The sequence below is a fragment of the Arachis ipaensis genome, chromosome B03 (assembly GCF_000816755.2).
Source record: "Arachis ipaensis cultivar K30076 chromosome B03, Araip1.1, whole genome shotgun sequence".
In the NCBI taxonomy this organism is placed as follows: Eukaryota; Viridiplantae; Streptophyta; class Magnoliopsida; order Fabales; family Fabaceae; genus Arachis; species Arachis ipaensis.
The window spans coordinates 6,743,750-6,763,126 of NC_029787.2; the positions used below are offsets into that span (position 1 = coordinate 6,743,750).

General features: G+C 34.1%; 3 protein-coding genes across 4 annotated transcripts in view; 1 reads left to right on the plus strand and 2 right to left on the minus strand.

Moving 5' to 3' along the window:
- Window positions 1-5,480, plus strand: part of LOC107628925 (4-hydroxy-3-methylbut-2-enyl diphosphate reductase, chloroplastic) — a 19,074-nt gene extending 13,594 nt beyond the window's left edge. Inside the window, exons 2-11 of one of the 2 annotated variants that reach the window (XM_021117950.1) lie at window positions 2,025-2,369; window positions 2,972-3,168; window positions 3,391-3,570; window positions 3,672-3,803; window positions 3,911-3,985; window positions 4,076-4,181; window positions 4,269-4,363; window positions 4,571-4,756; window positions 4,845-4,931; window positions 5,148-5,480. In XM_021117950.1, coding sequence (XP_020973609.1) covers window positions 2,102-2,369; window positions 2,972-3,168; window positions 3,391-3,570; window positions 3,672-3,803; window positions 3,911-3,985; window positions 4,076-4,181; window positions 4,269-4,363; window positions 4,571-4,756; window positions 4,845-4,931; window positions 5,148-5,213 — 1,392 coding nt within the window. In that variant the 5' untranslated portion in view covers window positions 2,025-2,101 and the 3' untranslated portion in view covers window positions 5,214-5,480. Of the gene's footprint in view, window positions 1-1,963; window positions 2,370-2,971; window positions 3,169-3,390; window positions 3,571-3,671; window positions 3,804-3,910; window positions 3,986-4,075; window positions 4,182-4,268; window positions 4,364-4,570; window positions 4,757-4,844; window positions 4,932-5,147 lie in introns of those variants that run through there. The other variant, XM_016331561.2, reaches the window with a different exon arrangement.
- Window positions 5,338-10,377, minus strand: LOC107628924 (cytochrome c biogenesis protein CCS1, chloroplastic). The gene is made up of 8 exons (XM_016331560.2): window positions 9,873-10,377; window positions 9,194-9,413; window positions 9,000-9,111; window positions 8,557-8,829; window positions 8,118-8,383; window positions 7,793-7,949; window positions 7,618-7,701; window positions 5,338-6,213 (listed from the first exon to the last, which is right to left on the minus strand). The coding sequence occupies exons 1-8, from the start codon at window positions 10,300-10,302 to the stop codon at window positions 6,055-6,057; spliced, it is 1,701 nt and encodes a 566-aa protein (XP_016187046.1). The 5' UTR covers window positions 10,303-10,377; the 3' UTR covers window positions 5,338-6,054.
- Window positions 10,910-19,343, minus strand: LOC107628923 (phospholipase A-2-activating protein). The gene is made up of 23 exons (XM_016331559.2): window positions 19,143-19,343; window positions 18,716-19,047; window positions 18,042-18,145; window positions 17,748-17,816; window positions 17,415-17,475; window positions 17,173-17,312; window positions 16,577-16,766; window positions 16,280-16,341; window positions 16,070-16,158; window positions 15,821-15,890; window positions 15,674-15,733; window positions 14,814-14,960; window positions 14,662-14,700; window positions 14,520-14,557; window positions 14,056-14,142; window positions 13,462-13,627; window positions 13,258-13,335; window positions 12,939-13,075; window positions 12,518-12,594; window positions 11,983-12,052; window positions 11,712-11,777; window positions 11,433-11,618; window positions 10,910-11,274 (listed from the first exon to the last, which is right to left on the minus strand). Exons 1-22 carry the CDS (start codon window positions 19,200-19,202, stop codon window positions 11,484-11,486), a joined length of 2,277 nt encoding a protein of 758 aa, XP_016187045.1. The 5' UTR covers window positions 19,203-19,343; the 3' UTR covers window positions 10,910-11,274; window positions 11,433-11,483.

Here is a 19,377-nt window from a genome sequence, read left to right on the forward strand (position 1 = left end):
ATATATATAATACATATTAAAAATAAAAAGACACACATTATATGGTTGATTTTTTAAACAATAAATTAGGTACACCGCTTCAACTGAATTTCCTAGAATAAAAAAAATTAAAGAGGAAATAAAAAATAAAGAAAGAAGAGTGCCTAGAAGTTTAACGAGCAGAACACTAATTAACAACAATTACATTACTTATAAATAAATCTCCACGTCTAAGTTATAATCCAACCAAACCAAGTTCAACCAAATATTTTAAATTTAAGTGCACATATTTACTATTGTAATTTTTATTTTTTTGTTATCTTTCTCTTTTATTATTGTCAATCACTAACAACACCAATATTTTGCTAACATATTTATTTGAGACTTATTTAGATTTAAAAATAAATTTAATGTATTTTTATTGATGATTAAATTTTTTACTGTTTATTTAAATCTGAACTAATTTTAATTTATTTATAAATTAACTGAGTTTCATTTAATATTGCGGTTAAATATTAACCAATTTTTTTAATTTTTTAAGAAATTTCGGTTCATTTCTTAATTTAATTTAGGTTCATTTGGTTTCGTTTCACTTAAATTTGCTGAACTTGTTCATATGTGGTTGTTTAGTTAGTTTTTATTCAAATCTGAACTAATTTCAGTTCATTTATAAATTAACTAAGGTTTACTTGATGCTTGTTAAGTATTGACCAAATTTTTATTCCTTAAAAAAATTTGATTTATTTCTTAGTTTAATTTAGATTCATTTGATTTCATTTCACTTAAATTTTTTTTCCTCATTTTTTCGCTTCGTTTTCTTTTTCTTTTTCATCTTTTTTTTTATCTTCTCTTTATTTTGTTTTTCAAAATTCTTCTTAATTTACTCTCTTTTGAGAGGAATAAAACCAAGAAGAAGGAACCCAAAAAAAAAAGAAGAGAAACACAAAAAAGGAAAAAGAGAAGAAAAATGCGAAAAAATTTATTGTAATTAAAGTGTAATTGGACTTAATTGGCAAAAAGATTTGGATGTATAATTACTCTCATTACGTATATAGTAAAATGAATTACTAAATTAGCTATCAATAGAAAATATATATCGAAATATAAATACTTAAAAATAAATTAATATATTTATATATAAATATATTATTTACTAATCTTTATAATTTTAATATATAAATAATATTTTTGAATTAATAAAACCATAATGAAGGGAGATACCTTTTAATCGGAAAATCTTGTGCTTTTGGGATATACCTTTTATCACATCCTCGAACTCACATAACATAAGTCATAGGTGGTTTGTGTATAGAAAACAAATTTATGTGACTATTGTTCATGAGAAACATATATGAAGCTGGGTGATAATGCGACAGATGTGTGTTCAAAATAATTACTCAAACGAAGACAAATTTAAGGTTGTTACTGAACCACAAATATCCATAACAAAAATATTATAAACACCGAAAATATTTGAGATTGCATTGTGACATGTCATAAACTTACTGCCTCTCACTACAACAAAAACAAAACATGTCAATATAGAGAAATCCAGAAAGTTATTTTGCTGGTATAAAATATACTTATATTCACGTTATTGTTAGTTAATATAAAATATATAAAATTTTAATATCCCTGTCTAATGAATATATTTTAAAGCTGCTGGTGCCGGTGGCTCTAGTACTCTACCTCTTCAATCTTCACTCACCTAACCATTACTCTACCAACCACACCACAACTAACAATTAAAATAACTTATAAAATAGGATTTCAACATTCTAAAACCACTTGTATAAAAGTCGTATTTGACGCTATTCAACGTGATTACAAAATTAAAAAAAATACTATATGAGAACAAATTAATTAATTATATGTTTATGTATAAATACATATATTATTTAATTTATTATTAATATGTATTTTATATTTTATTTAATGTACAGCAAAATTCTATAATAAATTAAGAAGGTTGAAGTAAGAGTTAGCAGCCATTAACTCCATAATAAGAGAACCCACATTGAAAGCCGAGTCAGAAGAAAACGAAGAAGAGAGAGAGAGAAGAGAGCATTGAATTGAAACAAAGACTTATCATCTTCGTGTTTCTGAAATTTGTGAAATTGCCATGGCTGTTTCTGCGCACCTCTGTTGTCGTCTCCCCACAACTCGCACCGACCTTGCCTTGCCGGAGACCTTCGCCAGGCTCCGATGCCGGAAGCCTCACTCTCTCTCCGTCCGATGCAGCTCCGGCGAGTCCTCCGTCGCCGTTGACAACTCCGAGGACTTCGATGCCAAGGTCTTCAGGCATAATTTGACTCGTAGCAAGAATTATAATCGCAGAGGGTTTGGTCACAAGGAAGAGACCCTCAAGCTCATGAATCGTGAATACACAAGTATTCTTCTTCATGCAAATTTAAATCTTTATTTATTTTTTTTTTCTTGTTTTCGAATTCTGAACTCAAAAGTTTACTTTTTTATAAACTGGCCATGTCTTTGGTTTTGGTCAAAGTTTAGTTCCCGGATCAATTTCATTACTATTTTTGCATAAAAGTACTATTTTGGAAAAAAAGTTTTTTTTTTTTTAATCTATTTATTCGGAACTGAGTTGAGAATTAGAGTTGAGCTTCTTTACCATAGAAAAAAAAAAGTTTGTTATTACTTAAATTTTCTTCTCAGACGAAAATAGAAATGATTATAGCTGAGTTGGGTTTTTCTGTTGTTTTTGCTACGAAGTAATGAAGAAGTTTGTTACTTTTTTAACTTTTGAATAACTGCATGTGTCAGATTTTAACTGATTTTCTTGAAGATTGATGTTGAGCTTATTTGGATATGCTTTATGCTTTAGTTTTTGTTGGGACTTTTCTTTGATCATCCAGAGTAGCTAGTTCTCTGAGAATTCGGACATGCAGCGTGGTGTTCTTTGTTATTGATGTTATGTTACCTTGTTCTGTGTTTATGTAGTGACTTTGTGTGTGTCATGTTTTTGGAATTTCAGGTGACATAATTAAGACTTTGAAGGAAAATGGTTATGAGTATACATGGGGTTCTGTCACAGTGAGGCTGGCCGAAGCCTATGGCTTCTGCTGGGGAGTTGAGAGGGCTGTTCAAATCGCATACGAGGCGAGAAAGCAGTTTCCTACTGAGAATATATGGCTTACCAATGAGATCATCCACAACCCAACTGTTAATCAGGTCTCTTGATATTCTCTATTTGTCTATCACCATCAGTGATCTCAGATTATTTTTAACTCGGTGCTTTCTAGTTATACCATAAAGTGCATGAAGTTATAAGAAATTGTCGGTTGCCTAAAATATTTTCTCGATGTGGTTGATTTTCTTTGTAAACATGAAGTTTTTGTGTGCGAATCGCCCTTTTTAATGTTGAATGCTTAACTTGGTAAGTTGTTAATGCAGAGATTACAAGAGATGAAGGTGCAGGATATTCCTATTGTGGAAGGAGAAAAACAATTTGAGGTTGTTAACAAGGGTGATGTAGTCATATTGCCTGCTTTTGGAGCAGCAGTGGATGAGATGTTGACTTTGAGTGAGAAAAATGTTCAAATTGTTGATACAACTTGCCCATGGGTTTCAAAGGTATTTCTTCAAAAACATGACCTTCTATTGTGCTGGTTTACATTCATCTTCTGTCACCAGATACTGAGAGTTAAGAGTATTTATGAAATAATTGTTTGTAGGTGTGGACTTCTGTTGAAAAGCACAAGAAAAAGGATTATACCTCAATAATCCATGGTAAATATGCGCATGAGGAAACTGTAGCAACTGCATCTTTCGCTGGAAAGTACATTATTGTGAAGAATATGAAAGAGGTTTGCACTAAGTTGCTCATAATACCCAGTGTTTGTGTGTGTTTGAAGGTCTTGCCTTGGGTGATAGAAATTTTTTTTAATTTTGCATGTTTGTTAACCTCTTCCAGGCAGAGTATGTTTGTGACTATATTCTTGGTGGTAAGTTAAATGGATCCAGCTCAACCAGAGAAGCATTTTTAGAGGTATATTTTCCTGTCATGTGCTTAATATTGTTTAGAAATCCTGGTCTTCATTCCATGTCATGGTTAATTTTTGTTTCATTTGTTTCCCAGAAATTTAAATATGCCATTTCCGAGGGCTTTGATCCAGACAAGGACCTTGAACAAGTCGGCATTGCAAATCAGACTACAATGCTCAAGGGAGAGACCGAAGAGATAGGTTAGTTTTCTTTTTCCCTTTCCTTCTCATGCTATTTCTTCAGAGATTACGAGCCTTGCCATAATTATTTTACTGATTGTTTTGCAGGGAAACTAGTGGAGAGAACTATGATGCAAAAATTTGGTGTAGAAAACATCAATGAGCACTTCATGAGCTTCAACACTATTTGTGATGCCACTCAGGTGGTCTTTTTCTGCCAATTAGATTTCTTGCCCCCTTTTTTTTAGGAATAGTTAAAATCTGATTACCATGTATTCCCACAGAAAAGAAGGGATATCACAGTTTTAAGCCAGTTATAGATTGTTGTATATATAACTTGTCTATGCCAGAGCACTGGCTAGTGTATATGTATTTATTCAACTCAACAGCTAAACCGAATTCTCTTTCAGGAGCGACAAGATGCTATGTATAAGCTGGTGGAACAAGATATGGATCTTATGCTAGTCGTTGGTGGGTGGAACTCAAGCAACACATCACACTTGCAAGAGATTGCTGAGGAACGCGGAATTCCTTCTTACTGGATCGACAGTGAGCAAAGAATTGGTCCAGGAAACAAGATAGCACACAAGTTGATGGTAAGAATGGATATTGAAATTGATGCCTTATCAACTGATCTCTTTCACCCTTTACCAGTAGTAGTAATTTATTTATTTTGTCTATCAGCATGGTGAACTGGTGGAGAAAGAAAACTTTCTGCCGAAGGGTCCAATAACGATTGGTGTTACATCTGGTGCATCCACACCAGACAAGGTAATTTCTCTTGCCTTGCCTGTAAATGAGTAAATCCCCGGCAAACACACGGAAGTCAAAGGCGTTCCGATCAAATTTGTTGTCCGGCACTATTAGGAGGGCAAATTTGTTTGGTCAGGGATGAGATTAGGATTTACTCTATAAATTGATCAAACTTATACCATACTACTCTATTCTTACCATTTTTTTTTTTAATTTCTTTTGTATATCAAATAGGTTGTGGAAGATGTGCTTGTCAAGGTGTTTGACTTGAAACGGGAAGAAGCAATGCAACTCGCTTAGAGTAGGCCTGGATGCATACACTATTTGATGTACAAGTGAAACCAGGGACATGAATTACAGAATCTATCAAAGTCCCATGTATTGTAAAATTTATTTATATATGAAGAATAACTCGAGTTCTTGTGTGTTGCCTGTTGTGATATCAGTGCTAGTTATTGCTGACAATTAGTGTTACATTTGTAAAATTTTGGCAACAAGATGAAAATGTATTTGAAAACCGGAATATCTTGATACAGATAAGAAATAAAAGTTACTGATTCATATTTTCATGAAGTTGCAACCTCTACATTGTGGAAGAATCACACTTCTGATATGCTCAAATAACTTAATAAGAGCAATAAATGACACTGATCTCAAACACTTAACACTAAGTATTTCTCATTAAGTAAAATGATATTACACTTGATATTGCTGTATCTTTAGTGAGATATGACACTAATCTTTATTGTTAATATCACAAAAAGAGATCTTAGTATAAATATAACAAAATAAAGTGTGTAAAGTATAATATTACATAATCTTGAGAAAACAGTGTAATTTTCTCTAAATTGAATGATTGGCTAAGATAAAGGGTAGATATTAACATTTGGATTTATATTAACATAAAAAATTGCAGGAAATGTACATGTAATGAACTGATTATAGCTAGATAATGTCAACTCTGAAGAACTTTGACAATTTTCTTGATTCACTTTGGTCAAATCTCAAATCCTTGGCACATGCTGGGAACCTTGTTGAATTTTGATGAAGTCTTACCTGTATTTGTATGTCAAAAATACTACTATTGCATTGCTACATAATGTGGCACTTATCCAAATTGAAGAGTCTCAAAAGGTATAAGCTAGCCACTAGTAATGGTGTCAACTTGCTGAGATGAAGAAGATTCAACTATTTCAGGAACCTTATCAAGCAAACGGTTCATCTCTTCAGGGAACTCCATCTTTGCTCTATTAGTCTTCCCTCCAATAATCACACTTGTTCCATCTTGTATGGCCCATATCTTTGAATTTGACCAATAAATAAAAATAATCAGTTTCATATTGCATGTGATAAAGCTACAAGAAAGTAATTTGTTAATTTTTTGGTCAAAGATCTTTGTTTTTTCAGTCATTTATATCGTCTTAGTTGTTCAATATTACCAATTTTTATGTTATTGACATAATATTTTATTTCTAGCATGGTTTTCTGACCATTGACTTATTCAACCGTCACTCTTATACCTCGGGAAATTCTAATAAAAATTTTGATAAATGATTCTGAGTTGAAAGTTCTGACCAGTGACTTCTTAGCATTATTGACTTAATCAAACACAACACTAGTTAATAGGCATATTCAAAACAACTATCTTGACAATATATTCTGCGTTTCTGACTGCTTAGCATTACTCCTTTTTTCAAAAAAAATAAGAAATAAAAAATAACATTAAGAGTATTAGACGGCACGGCAGTCCATTCTTTTGTAAGGAATTTTCTGGGATGATATATTTATATTATTATGCACATAAACTCTCTTCATCTTTACACCATGTCTATGTGTACTTTTGTTCCTTTTTATTTTTTAATTTTTTGAAAAAAATATGTACATTGATCTCTTGGAGTTTTCTAACTTTGCATGACCTGCCTTCACTTAATTTTCCTAAAGAGTAATCATTAGAAGGCCTAATTCTTCCTCTAATACTTAAATGAATAAGAATTCAAATATATATGTATTCTTTTAAAATATCAAAAAGATAAAAAAAATACAAAACTTTCTTTCTTTAGAAATTAAGAGGATAAGTTCAGACTCCTAATCATTTTTCAAATAAGAGATAAGGATGATTCACACATTTGAAAATGTTCAAAATATTGATTTAAGAATTTTCAAAGAATTTAATTTTGATGCACTATTAGACATTAGTATAAAACAGTTTTGCAGGTGCATTTACATAACTCCACCTCAGCAAAAATAACTATCTTTCACATTGACAGCGTGAATGGTTAACCAAAAAACGGATGTGATTGGACGACCGCATAAAATTTTACACTAACAGTGTATCAAAATTAAACTCATTTTCAAAATGATGAATTTTATTATGGTACTTGCAGTGATTATAAAACACTGCCAATATTTTTTAATTAGGTCAACTTTTTAAAATTAAAAGGTGTTGACAAATAGTAAAAAAGTGTGACTTTAATTTTAGTTACACTTTTTAAATGTTACCAAAGTTTCATAGCTACCATGGCCACCGTAAAATGAACATTTGAAAATATAGAGGTTAAAGTGCACAGCATATATTTCAAGAGTAAAGTGCAACTAACCCAAGAAAAAAGCCATAAAATAAAGAAATTGCTTTCTAAAGCCATGGTACTAAAATATGCTTTGTATAATGATGCATTATGTAAGGTATTATTCAGCAGAATCTCACCTGTGAATGAGATAAGTAGCTAATGCAAGTAGTGAGCATGAGAGCACCAAATCCAGCATAAACAGTTGGAACTCCCGGGTCAGTCTGCATCAACAAATTGACAATGATAAAATCAATTAATAGCAGCTAAAGAAGAAGTAAGTGAATGATTAACGAGTTTAAGTTGATATGATACCTTCAAGTCCAAGCCACTGCTCCCTATTGCATCAAGAATCACAATTTCTGAGCCATCAATATTGATTGGGAGCTTTGAATTAGGCCTTCTAACTCCTGCAAATTTCCCTTCCTTATCATAAAGGACAATTGACTGCAGATCACGCGCAAGCATAGATCTAAAATTTGGCACAAGAGAGTAAATAAGAATGATACAAGTATCTGATTCTTTGAAATTTGTTACTAACTATTTTTAGAATATCCTAAGAGGAATACTTTCCTAATAAGCACAATTCTTAGAGTTTCCATTATACTTTAGCATCACGGTTAAGTTTCAAAATACTTACATTCCCTTAACATCAGGAGAGTTGATATCTCCAACAGGTAGGAAAGTTCCAAAAAGTTTCTTGTCCCCATTGATCTGTAGAGGGGCCATAGCCAAGTTATAAGGTCCTTCATTGTCCTTAAGAATTTGAAGTGCTGAAATACTCCAATCTGTCTGATATATAGTGATGCCACCATATCTTAAAGGATCATTTACACTAATTGTTTTTCTCATTACTTCTTTCCCATCCATGTCAAGGAGGGAAAGATCAGTGTGGAACTGCGAAACCTGTAACGAAAACCAAAAAGTAAATCATAGATCAGAGAAGCAATGTTGATAGAACTCAAAACTGTAAAATTTTATACTTTCATCTCTTCGGATTGAAGTTCCATGAATTCAATGCTGAATCAGTTGCAAGTACATTCTCTAAAACCTCACAGAAAACAGAAATCAACATTTACCTCTCCACTTTCAAAATAATCCATGTAAAATCTGTTGACATGAATCTCTGTATTAAAAGCTTCAGTGGGAGTGGACAGAAAACCAGTAGGACCAAGAACATCTCCTACAACAAAATTCAGCCCTTGCGGCACCGTGACTGAACCTTTGAAGCTCCCAGCAGCACTTAGAGTTCCTCCAACCATTATCAGCAGCAGTGATATATGGACTCCTATAGGGGCCAGCCGACCGGCAAGCCCTTGAAAAGCATATAAACATGGTCCTTTCAAGAATACCTACAATAAAAAAACCACACTTCTTCAGCACAAAAGATTACACTCAAGCTCCTTGTTAGCTAATAAATAAACTAAATACAACTATACAAGCAATTAAGACTACACAGATTCTTAAGGATATGAAGAAAAAAGAAAGAAAGTCATTGTCAAGCATTTGAAGTATTAGTGACCTCATATCCAGCTCCCATTAATAGAGTACCAACATCTTCAATTGATGCTCTTGTCAACGTATCTGAAAATTCTTGCTTACGAATAGTCTCAGCAGAATGCAAAAATGCCCATCTACAACACAATTTAGCCCGAAAAGTGATCAATAAATTTTCTAAATGAGAGATTATGAATACAGAAAATGTCCAAACCGAACCTTCTCGAAACCTTGACGAGCGGAATCTGTGTCGTGTAAGTGCAGGCCATCAGAGATGCACCAAGGAGAGCCAACATTCCAATGAATACAGGGGATGTAAACATGTGATCAAAGCCAAGGGTGAGAACCCATCTCCAAGTAAAAAAACCCAACACAGGATGATCTTCAGGGTAATTTTTGAAGTAAAAATCAGGGGCCTCACCTTGTTCAATAACAGTTCCTATCATAGAAAGCTCCAACATTTAGTCAATTTAAATCATATTAAAGCAAAATTTGCAGCCACAATAACATTCAAATGGTTGTATAGTAACTCAAATAGCATCTCTAGTCATACTAAGTTCATCATCAAACTTCAGGAAACTGTGGAACAGTATCTAGTCTCTCCTTTCAATAATATCTGTCACTATGAAAATTTAGTGGGGTTGTAACTGAATGATCGAATTTCCAAAGTTACATATATTGTGGGGTGGGTGGAGCATGTTCTAAATAACAAGAAAAGGAAGCAAGCACAATCGACATGATAAATACTTCTGAAGTTGCATTTGGGAAATTAAAATGCCAGCAAGCTCCTAAGACAATATAGAATTTCAAAACTATAGAGTGGAAAAAAAATAATAAAGAACAGCTTAATTGAGACACATAGAAGTAAAATAAAGCTGAACAACACAAACATATATACCTAAAGCCATTAAAGCTGCAATGGTGAACATTTCTCCAATAGCCAAAGACAAATTAGAGAGAATCTGCAACACCTTTTTGCTCAACTTCTTGGCCAACCCAGAAACCCCTCCTTTTTTCTTTGAGCTAACTGGGACACTCTCATTGCCACTGCCACCATTGATGTCATCTTTATCAACTGCAAGTGGAGGAGGCGAAGTTTCTGATAGCACAATCTTCTGGGAAACGCTCTTCTTCCCTTTGTTATTGATATCCTGAGAGCTTTTTAGCTTAGAGTTTATGGTAAATGAGGGAACTTTGGCTATCCTTGCATGGTGGGTGTTGTGTGGCAATGGCTTGAACTTGAAAATGGGGTTAAAGATGGGAACTTTGAGGAAATGGGTCTTGAGGAGACATGGATTCGAGGAGTTTAAGGGACTGAGTGTCTTCATCGATCAACACTTCGGAGACACTCGCGGTTTGTTTCAGGTTTCTGTACTCAATTTGAGGCCATAATAACGACCACGGCGGTTACTTTATCCAAAATATAGATATTTTATTATTATTATCAGATATNTTTTTCAATGGGTACTAGAGTGCTATATTTGGACTCAAGTAGTTAATTTAAGTAGAATTACTAACCAATTTGGGTTGGTCGCTTAATCAAGTATCGATTAATTGGTTAATTGTTGACTTGTCGGATTAAAAAATACCTTAAAAACAAATTAGAATTACTCTTAATTAAATAGTCCCTTTGGAGATAAAATGGAAAAATCCACTTAATCATATCACAACGATTGACAGGTCCTATAAGAATATTTTACTAATAATTTAGATGATCTATTTTCTTTTTGATAATACTTAATACTGCAGTGTGCTAGAGTAGTAAACAGTAATAGCTTGATGCATTATTATGCAAATGGATTAAAAGACCCTACTACATAAGTCATGAGGAAATCATCGCCATGGTTATATTGGACTTTTAATGAGGTATTAGTATTTGCCAGTGATCTTTATTAAGATATAAGAATACCAGTAAGTACTAATAACAGTTCGAAAGATTGGAAATTTGGTGAAATTGTTGTATTTTTGGACAAATAAGAATGGTCCTGTTAAGTAAATTTCACAAATTCCCTTGTCATAAAGTACGATTAATCATATGATTGGATTGCTTTACACAACGTTTCTGAGAACTTTTCATGTGCTAACAAGACATCAGTTAAGCTGTAATTGTCTCAAAAGGGGAAGAGGAATCTGTAATTGTATCACTTCCTATTTGACTGTCACTGTGAATGCAATATCCCCCGACTCAATGAATCTCCCTAACAACAGCTCGCAGTTTTTGAAAAGAATGATGTCCGTGTTGAGCTCTAAGAAACCATGTTGCTTGCTGAGACACCTCCTTTAACAGCAAAAAGAAAGTCCTGCAGAACGCAAGTAATTAGCGGAGGGAACAACGATCCGGGGCGAGCAACAAAATATGCTCTAACAGTGACCACAAAATGGCAGATGTTCAGAAGCAAAATTTGTTTGATGACTAATGAGATGTAGCATAGCAGTAAGATAATGTCCCATTTTTTACCTTCATTTCTAACCGGAGGAATTGAAGAGATTAGTCACCCAGGTGGCAAATTCAACTCTGCTTTGCTACTAGCTCGATGTCGGATCCAATTTCAGCAAGCTTGGCTTCCTTAGAAGCCTTTGCTGCTTTTGCAATGCTCAATACATCGAAGTCCAGCGCTGCCTTTTTAACAAGACCTTCAAGCATCTGTTCGAAGAGGATTTATCGAACGAAAAAATGAGTGAAGTGATTCATGGAGCATGATAACATCAAAGCACAAGATGAGACATTTAAAATTACCAGTGATCCAACAGCAACTAAAGCACGGAATTTGGAATCAACTTCTACATTTCCTTCCTCGGCAATCTGCAGCAGAAAATGCATAATATAAAAATGAAGAAATGATGACATAAAAAATTGAGCAACTTTGATATTTCAAATAAAGTGGAAACGTAAAATACTATGCAGCTCCTCATTTATTATTTCAAGTATAGAGAAGCTTTGCAGTTTAGAAGCTCTCCATTACATGGGTGTAAAGAGTGATTGAGTGAATATATGAAGTACATCATACCTCAAGTGCTGCTGATAAGACTTGATATTGACCTTCTTGATCTTTCGATTCAATTAACAGAACAGCATAACTGCAAGGATTACATGAGAAGTAAAAGGTATTGCAAGCTTACTTTGTGGAACCTTACTTTTGCACTTCTGAAAGCAAATAATTGAAATAACGGAAATACTGAATTATAACTAAGATCTTAAATCTTAATATGTGAAGGTCCGCAGCTAAAGTATCTATGCTTATGCAGCAGAATAATGGCAATAACTCAAATAAGTAGGTTTGAACATGGAGGAGAATCCAAGGTTTCGAGAGTTTCCCTCTGGAACTTATTTATTCCATTTTTGAGTAATCAACCAGAAAGCAACAACATAAAAGAGGGCTTCAAAATCTAAATAAATGAATTGTACATACATAAATACAGGCATGAGATCCACTAGCGAAATTATGCGAGCTACTAAAAGACCAAACCCATAACTCATCTGTATCAGTTTATCCCTCAAACACTGTGAACCAACATAACTCAAGTAATCAACCAAAGACTTACTTGAGTATCAAGGTAGAATAGGACAACTGCAAGTTTTTGTTAGGAGATGAACTACAACTCGAGAAAGCATCAAGAACCTGCAACTCACAAAGTTAGAATTAGCACAAATAAATGGCCAAGATCACTAGAACAGAAAAAAAAGATGGACAAATTACATGGTAGCTCTTTTAGGACAGAAAATCTTCACCAAAAATTGCACTAAATTGGCCCAGGTAAAAAATACAATAAACTAAAAAATGTAGCAGTTGAGCAAATTAAAAGGCCTTGTCACAAATGGCATATGTATAGATGCTCATATTAAATTATTAATACAAGTAGGGTAATGGATAGCTCTGCATTAATCAGCGAAGTCATTACTATAATTTATATGCACCTCTTTCTTGACAAAAATATTAAAACAAGAAAGATGCTATCAGCTAACCTCACTGCGATGTTTCTGCAACCAGCCATAGTAGCATGAATTCTTGAAAAGATTAGTAACAGTACGAATGCTGGTCAACAGATTTGCAGGAATTGATGAATTTGAAGTGACCTTTTTAATCACTTCCATTAATATATCTGAATATTAAAGAACAGATAATCAATGAGCAAATGAACCTCAACCAAAAGTGTAGGTGGCCAAAGTTAAATGGGGCTTCAGTATTTATGCATATTTGACAAAGTTAAGATGGAACTTGAATTGATGATATAATAAATTCATAATTTGAAGTCAGAAAACAAAATGATGGTAATCTTGATACCATTTTCAGCTTGAAAATGCTTGTGAAGCATAGTAGCCCCATCTGGATGAAGAACTATCATCCTTACAAGATCAATGACTGCAGAGATCAAGCACAATATGAAAAAGTAAGCAAATCCAAGTTCCAAAATCTGATAAGTTGATTGATTAAGAAATGAGCGTACAATGAACAAATTTCTCCAACGGTTTTGGTTCAACAACTAACCAGGAAATATCATTGAAATTGGCCATGACCGAAGCAAGTTCAGCAACAAGGATATATCAGCATCCGCAAATTTACTAGAATGATAATGTGAAGTATCTTTCAGAATTTTCACAATGGCACCCAGTCTGGAAACATCGAGTTCAGTCAAAGACAAGTTCTGCTTTTCCTATGAGATTCACAACACAACCAAGTTACTCAGGAAATTCATTATTTCAATTAATAAAGAACCATAACAAAATCAAGAAAATTAATGACACTGTCACACTGAACATGGAAGCAAGCTTGCTAAGACATAGAACTATATTATTCGTATGCAAAGCAATTGTTTTTCAAAGGAGGGAAGCAGCAGGTCAATGTTGTCTGCTGTATAAAAAGAGAATGATAACATGTAGTTCCCCAGTCCAAAATCAAAAGTTATTTTTACATTGAAACTCAACCTGTATTTTTACATTGATGAACAGGTATATTGAAGTAAAAAATTACCACAGATAAAGCATTTCTGTATGGTTTTCTACACAAAATATTCCGATGGCTTCAAATAACATATGCAAGATATTAACAACTTGGGGATAATTTTAGAATTATGTAGCATACCTGGTCAGATTGTAAAGCACTGTTGAATTCAGTTATCTTTTTGAGGATCCCATCAAACTGAGCTGTATCAAAACCAAGCATCCCTTTCTGGCAATAGAATTAAGTGCTGAACATTAGCTCACATTATAAAATTAACTTGAAGAGGGAAAGAAAAGTATGAAGTTCCATTATCAGAACAATAAGACAGGTTTCAACACTTATTCAATCCTCTCTTTTTGAAAAAAAAATGTACAGAAACTAATCAGGCAATTTTCTTGAACATGTACCAAGAGTCCGTTTGCATGTGAAATAAACCAAGTAACATGTGCCAAGAGTCCTTTCTTGCTATTGTAGCACATTAGTGAACAAATCAACTTTTCTCTTAAAGCATGGGTATTGAGACCATAGTCTTAGCCTCTAGACAAATTACAATCTCATTTTTAAAATTGTTGATATACATGCCAAATGTTAATCTGAAAGTATACCTTAGGAATATGCTTGAAAGTAGGTTTTGCAGAAGCATCTGTAATTAAAAAATAACAATTGTTTTAATGGAGACTGACACACACAAGCACATAATGCAGCATGGATGGAACTAAAGCAGGACAAAGAAAGCTGGATTTTCACCAGATGTTCGTGAAGGTTGTCCTGGTACATAAGCATTGGCTGAAAAACAAGGAAAAAACAATCAAGCAAAAAATAGAAGAATAACAAATATATTTGACCTCATTGATTACCATCATTCTTTTAAAGTTGAGCAAAGACATAATTATACTTACCACCAGTGTAAGGATCACGAAATGAAGCATCAAAGGTAACATCCTTTTGTCCGGTATTTTGAAGTATGAACTGTACAATTTGTTCACGGAAGGAAAGAGGAAGGTTCTCTTTGAGTAGCCATTTGTCAGCAACATCATAGGGATTATCTGTAGATGTTGTACAACTTGCTTATTAATTGACAAGAATAAACTATTTTGAGCAAGCAAAACATGAAGCTATTCAAAGTATGACTCAAAGGTTACTTAAAATAGGAAAAAAAATTGATGTTCTACATCCAAGTTGTGTTATATAAGACAAACAATAGCAAGAGACAAGAAAACAAAAGGAAGAAAATGTGCAAAAAAGTAGCTGAAAAGAATTTCTGGATCATTACATCAATGAGAAGCCTTAGAAACCTAATTAATCACTCCCAAGTTCTGGCAACTACATGAAATTTTTTCGTCTCTTCCGTTGATTATTGCATATAATGATAGGGAGAATATTTGAGTTGATTGACACTTTCTACTGCCTTGAAAGTACAATGAATTCATTGTTCCGAGCATAAGCAAAATGAGAATGCTTACATTCAAATGGAATATGAATAAATAAATCCACTAATATACATACTTGGAATGGCAATTATATGGTATATCTAAAACTACACAGAAACTATTTAGTTAAATACTTTAATAATATGCTTCTACTGGCTCCGAAAAATTTGCTACACATCCAAAAGGGAGATTCTTTATCAAAAGTTGCTTAGACCCAAGCAGTAGAGTTACATCTCTTGCTGCAGCACAAAAGAGTAATGCAAAGATTGTTTCCTCAAGAATATAAAATGACACCACCTCAGCAAAAGCCTTGTGGTTGAAGTGTGTACCTGATCGATTGTATGGCAACTTGCGGATAGGCATACCATCTCCAATGTCGACATCAAATACTGAACCGCAGAAGTAAAAATTTATAAGAAAGGAGTCTGAAGAAGATAAAGCCAATAAACTGTGCAAGGGAACCACAGGAAACTGACCATAGTCATACTGAACACCATCGTGGAAAGCGCGACCTGATTCCTCCGGTCCATCAACAACTTCACCAATCTTTAGGAAAACATAAATTGTTAATAAAAAATAACCGTGTCAGACAGGTTGGCAAGTGACTGAGGCTGAAGCATTAGACAGGTTAAATAAGATATAAACAATAGAACACATATTTGTTGATTTGAAGTTCTTATCACCAATATAGTCAAAAACTCAAAAGAATCAAGAAGGGGAATTACTTTATCCCACTTCTGTTCTGGCATGTTCCATGCATATGCCACCCCATTATCCCCCTCTCTGACTACTTTTGTCTGGCCATCACTAGTACCTGTGCATAACCGGAAGATTATTAAAAGAGAAATCATGATCAAAAGAAGAAACAAATAACATGGGTGGGGGACAAAAGCTTTGGCTAAATGAAAACTGAAAAGGAAACAGATAAACCAGACCTGGGATCTTCAGTGCCTCCAAGCCGGGTAACTCTTCCAATTTCAATCCACCAACCCTTTTTCTACAAAAGTTAAAAGAAAATGCTAGTCCTCAATCACGTATGATAGCAATATATAATTAATCCAAGCATGACACAATTCGAATAAAAAAAAAGAAGAAAACAACAAGGTGGTGGCAAGGTCAAATCAACCATCTATTTCAGAGTTGAACTGATGGTTAAGAAAATTTCAATATGGACAGACAGAAAAGGAGAAACAACATTTTGAAACAGCAGGTGCATGACTAATTGACTATACCTACTAGTCTTGTATTGAGAAAGTTCAGAAGCGTATAAATCACGCTCAAGCTGGTCAGCAATATTATCTGGATGAACTGTCCAAATGCGTACAACTCCATCCGAACACGCTGTCACAATATCCCCATTTTCCATGAACTTTGCATCCCAAACACAACCAGGATGCTCTATGCTCTGAACACAAACTCCATCTGAAAATTATGAAGGAAAAAATTTCCAACACAAGTTACATAAGCAATGAAATAAATAAATACATAAATAAATAAATATTTTACACATTCTGTAAAAAGAATAGAAATTAATTAGCATAAGCCAATATAATAAAGCTTAATGTGAATGCTGAACTAATCAGACAAAGACAAACATGAACCAGTTTCCTAAATTTGCTTGCTAACATATGGAAAAATGCAAGACATAAAGGGGGAGAGTGAGAGACAGAACTCCTCCCCAATAAACTTTGTGGAGATAGACTACCAATGTTAATTCTGTAGCTCATTAAACACACACTAGACGATATTGAGCATCATTGCTGAACCACTGACAATATTCCAGAAAATATTCCAGTGACACACCAATAAGTAGGAAACATGTAATCACCTTTCCATATTTTTGCAAATCGGTCTTCACTACCACTGACGATAAGTCCAGATGCATGTGAATCAACTGAATAAACAATTGCAGTATGGCCAACCATCTCCATTAACACTTGACCACTTACTGCCCATAATCTCAGAGAACTGTACCAATAGAAGCAAGTGAAACAGAGTATATTATTCTGATGCAAAGCAGGAATACAGTATTGATTAGATTTAAAAGTGTGTTCAGAAATAAACCCCCACCCATCATGTGATGAGGATAGGACCCCAAGGCCAGCCATCACAGCCAATCCTCTAACCGTATCTGCACACTCCTCAGAAGACGTCAGGATTTACCATGAAACAACAAAATAAATAAGAGCACCCCATAACAACACAAAGTAGCATAAAAAACATGTTCTCAAGGTAATATAATTGCAAGGTCACTTTGGCCTTTTTTCAATTGTTAATCAAGAACTAACCTAATTCAATCAGTCCTCACCACCCAAGGAAATGCATAAGAAAAACTTACAAAATCAATATTATACAGTGACAACATAAACATTAAAATGTGTCTAAAGATGATGAAAAGCAAACCTGCATGTCCATTGAAAGTATGTAAACAAGTTTTTCCTCTCCAAAGCTTCAAAGTTGTGTCACTTGAACCTAGAACATGTCAGAAGATAAGTTAAATAACTTAACTTACTATAATGCCATTTCAATATTGTTTACAAGAATAAAGTTTTTACCTTCAGTTAACGATATGGGATTTCATGATTGCTCTGAGGAACAGCAATTATAAACAATTTCATAGAATAGAATGACTAGTTGACTACAGATCAAAAAGATATGAAGAGATTTTTGGAGAGCAAAATGCATGAGTGACAGTACCTGTAACAAGCTCGCCTGAAGGTAACTTTATAACAGCTTGGATAGGTGCCTTGTGAGCCTCCCATGTCTCTACAGATTGTCCATTTCTCCACCGTCTCAAGGTACTGCATAATAATTCGGAAAGTCAATAAACATAATAGAGCTAGGAATAGGATACGCTAAAAGAACAAAAACAAACAAAATATAAACACAAACACAGGTAGCACCTAGAAAAAGGTATCAAATAAACTAAAACAACAGTTTGAAAACCATGGATCAAAATTGTAATAACTTAGATGGTTGAAAGCTAAAGCTTCACAAAAGATTATCATTGGTGTCCAAGAGCAATACTAAAATCAAGTAAACCCTAAACCCTACGAAGCTACTCCAGAAGAAACAAACGTACTGCAATGCAGAGCATCTTCAATATACTTATTCACATTCAAATTATCCACCAAGAAACCAGGCAAACTGAATCACAACCAATTATTAGACTCTAACAACATTGCTGATCTCAAATTCAATATTCCTGAACAGTGAAGACATACTTGGGGAAGAAGTGATTACAGTTAAATTCAACACATAGATATCTCTATATTTGATCATCCCCGTTCAAGTTTCCAAACAAGGAAACCAATCAAACTGAATAACAACATAGCCGAATCGAAAATAATTTCAAAGTCAATGAACCCTACCAATCAACAGAAGATGAAACAATATCCCCATTATCCAATGTAATGCTAGTGACCTGCAAAGAATGGCCTTTGAGGGTTTGAACCTTCTCACCACTCTTCAAGTCCCAAACCAAAACGAGTGTGTCCATTCCACCTGACACAACCCCACCTTCTGTGAACTCGTCGTTGGGAGGAATCCATGCAATTGGTCCAACGAAGCTGGTGTGACCCAAAAGAATCTTCGAAGACACGAACTTGCGTTTCTCAGAAGGGTCCTGAGACCAAAGCCTAACGGTTTTGTCCCTCGACGACGTCGCTATGCGCTCGTTGCCGCACACGCATATTCCACGAACCTAAATCGATTATTCAGTTCAATTCAACCGATCAATTCAAAAATCGAAAACAAACAAATAAAAAATCGAAAAAAAGAGAGAGATTTGAATGTTACGTCATCTTCGTGGCCACGGAGTTCACAGCGCAACTGATACTCATTGAAATCGATCTCCATTAATGTTGTTATGAACTGAGAAGAAGAACGTAAAACCCAGCTGAAGGAGTTCACAGCAGAGTTAGAGTGTGAGAGAGTACCAAAGTTCCTTCCTTTGCTTCTTCAACACTTCTACTCTAAACAAAACTTTAATTAAATAAAATTTAGTTAGAAAAATAAATATTTTTATAAATAA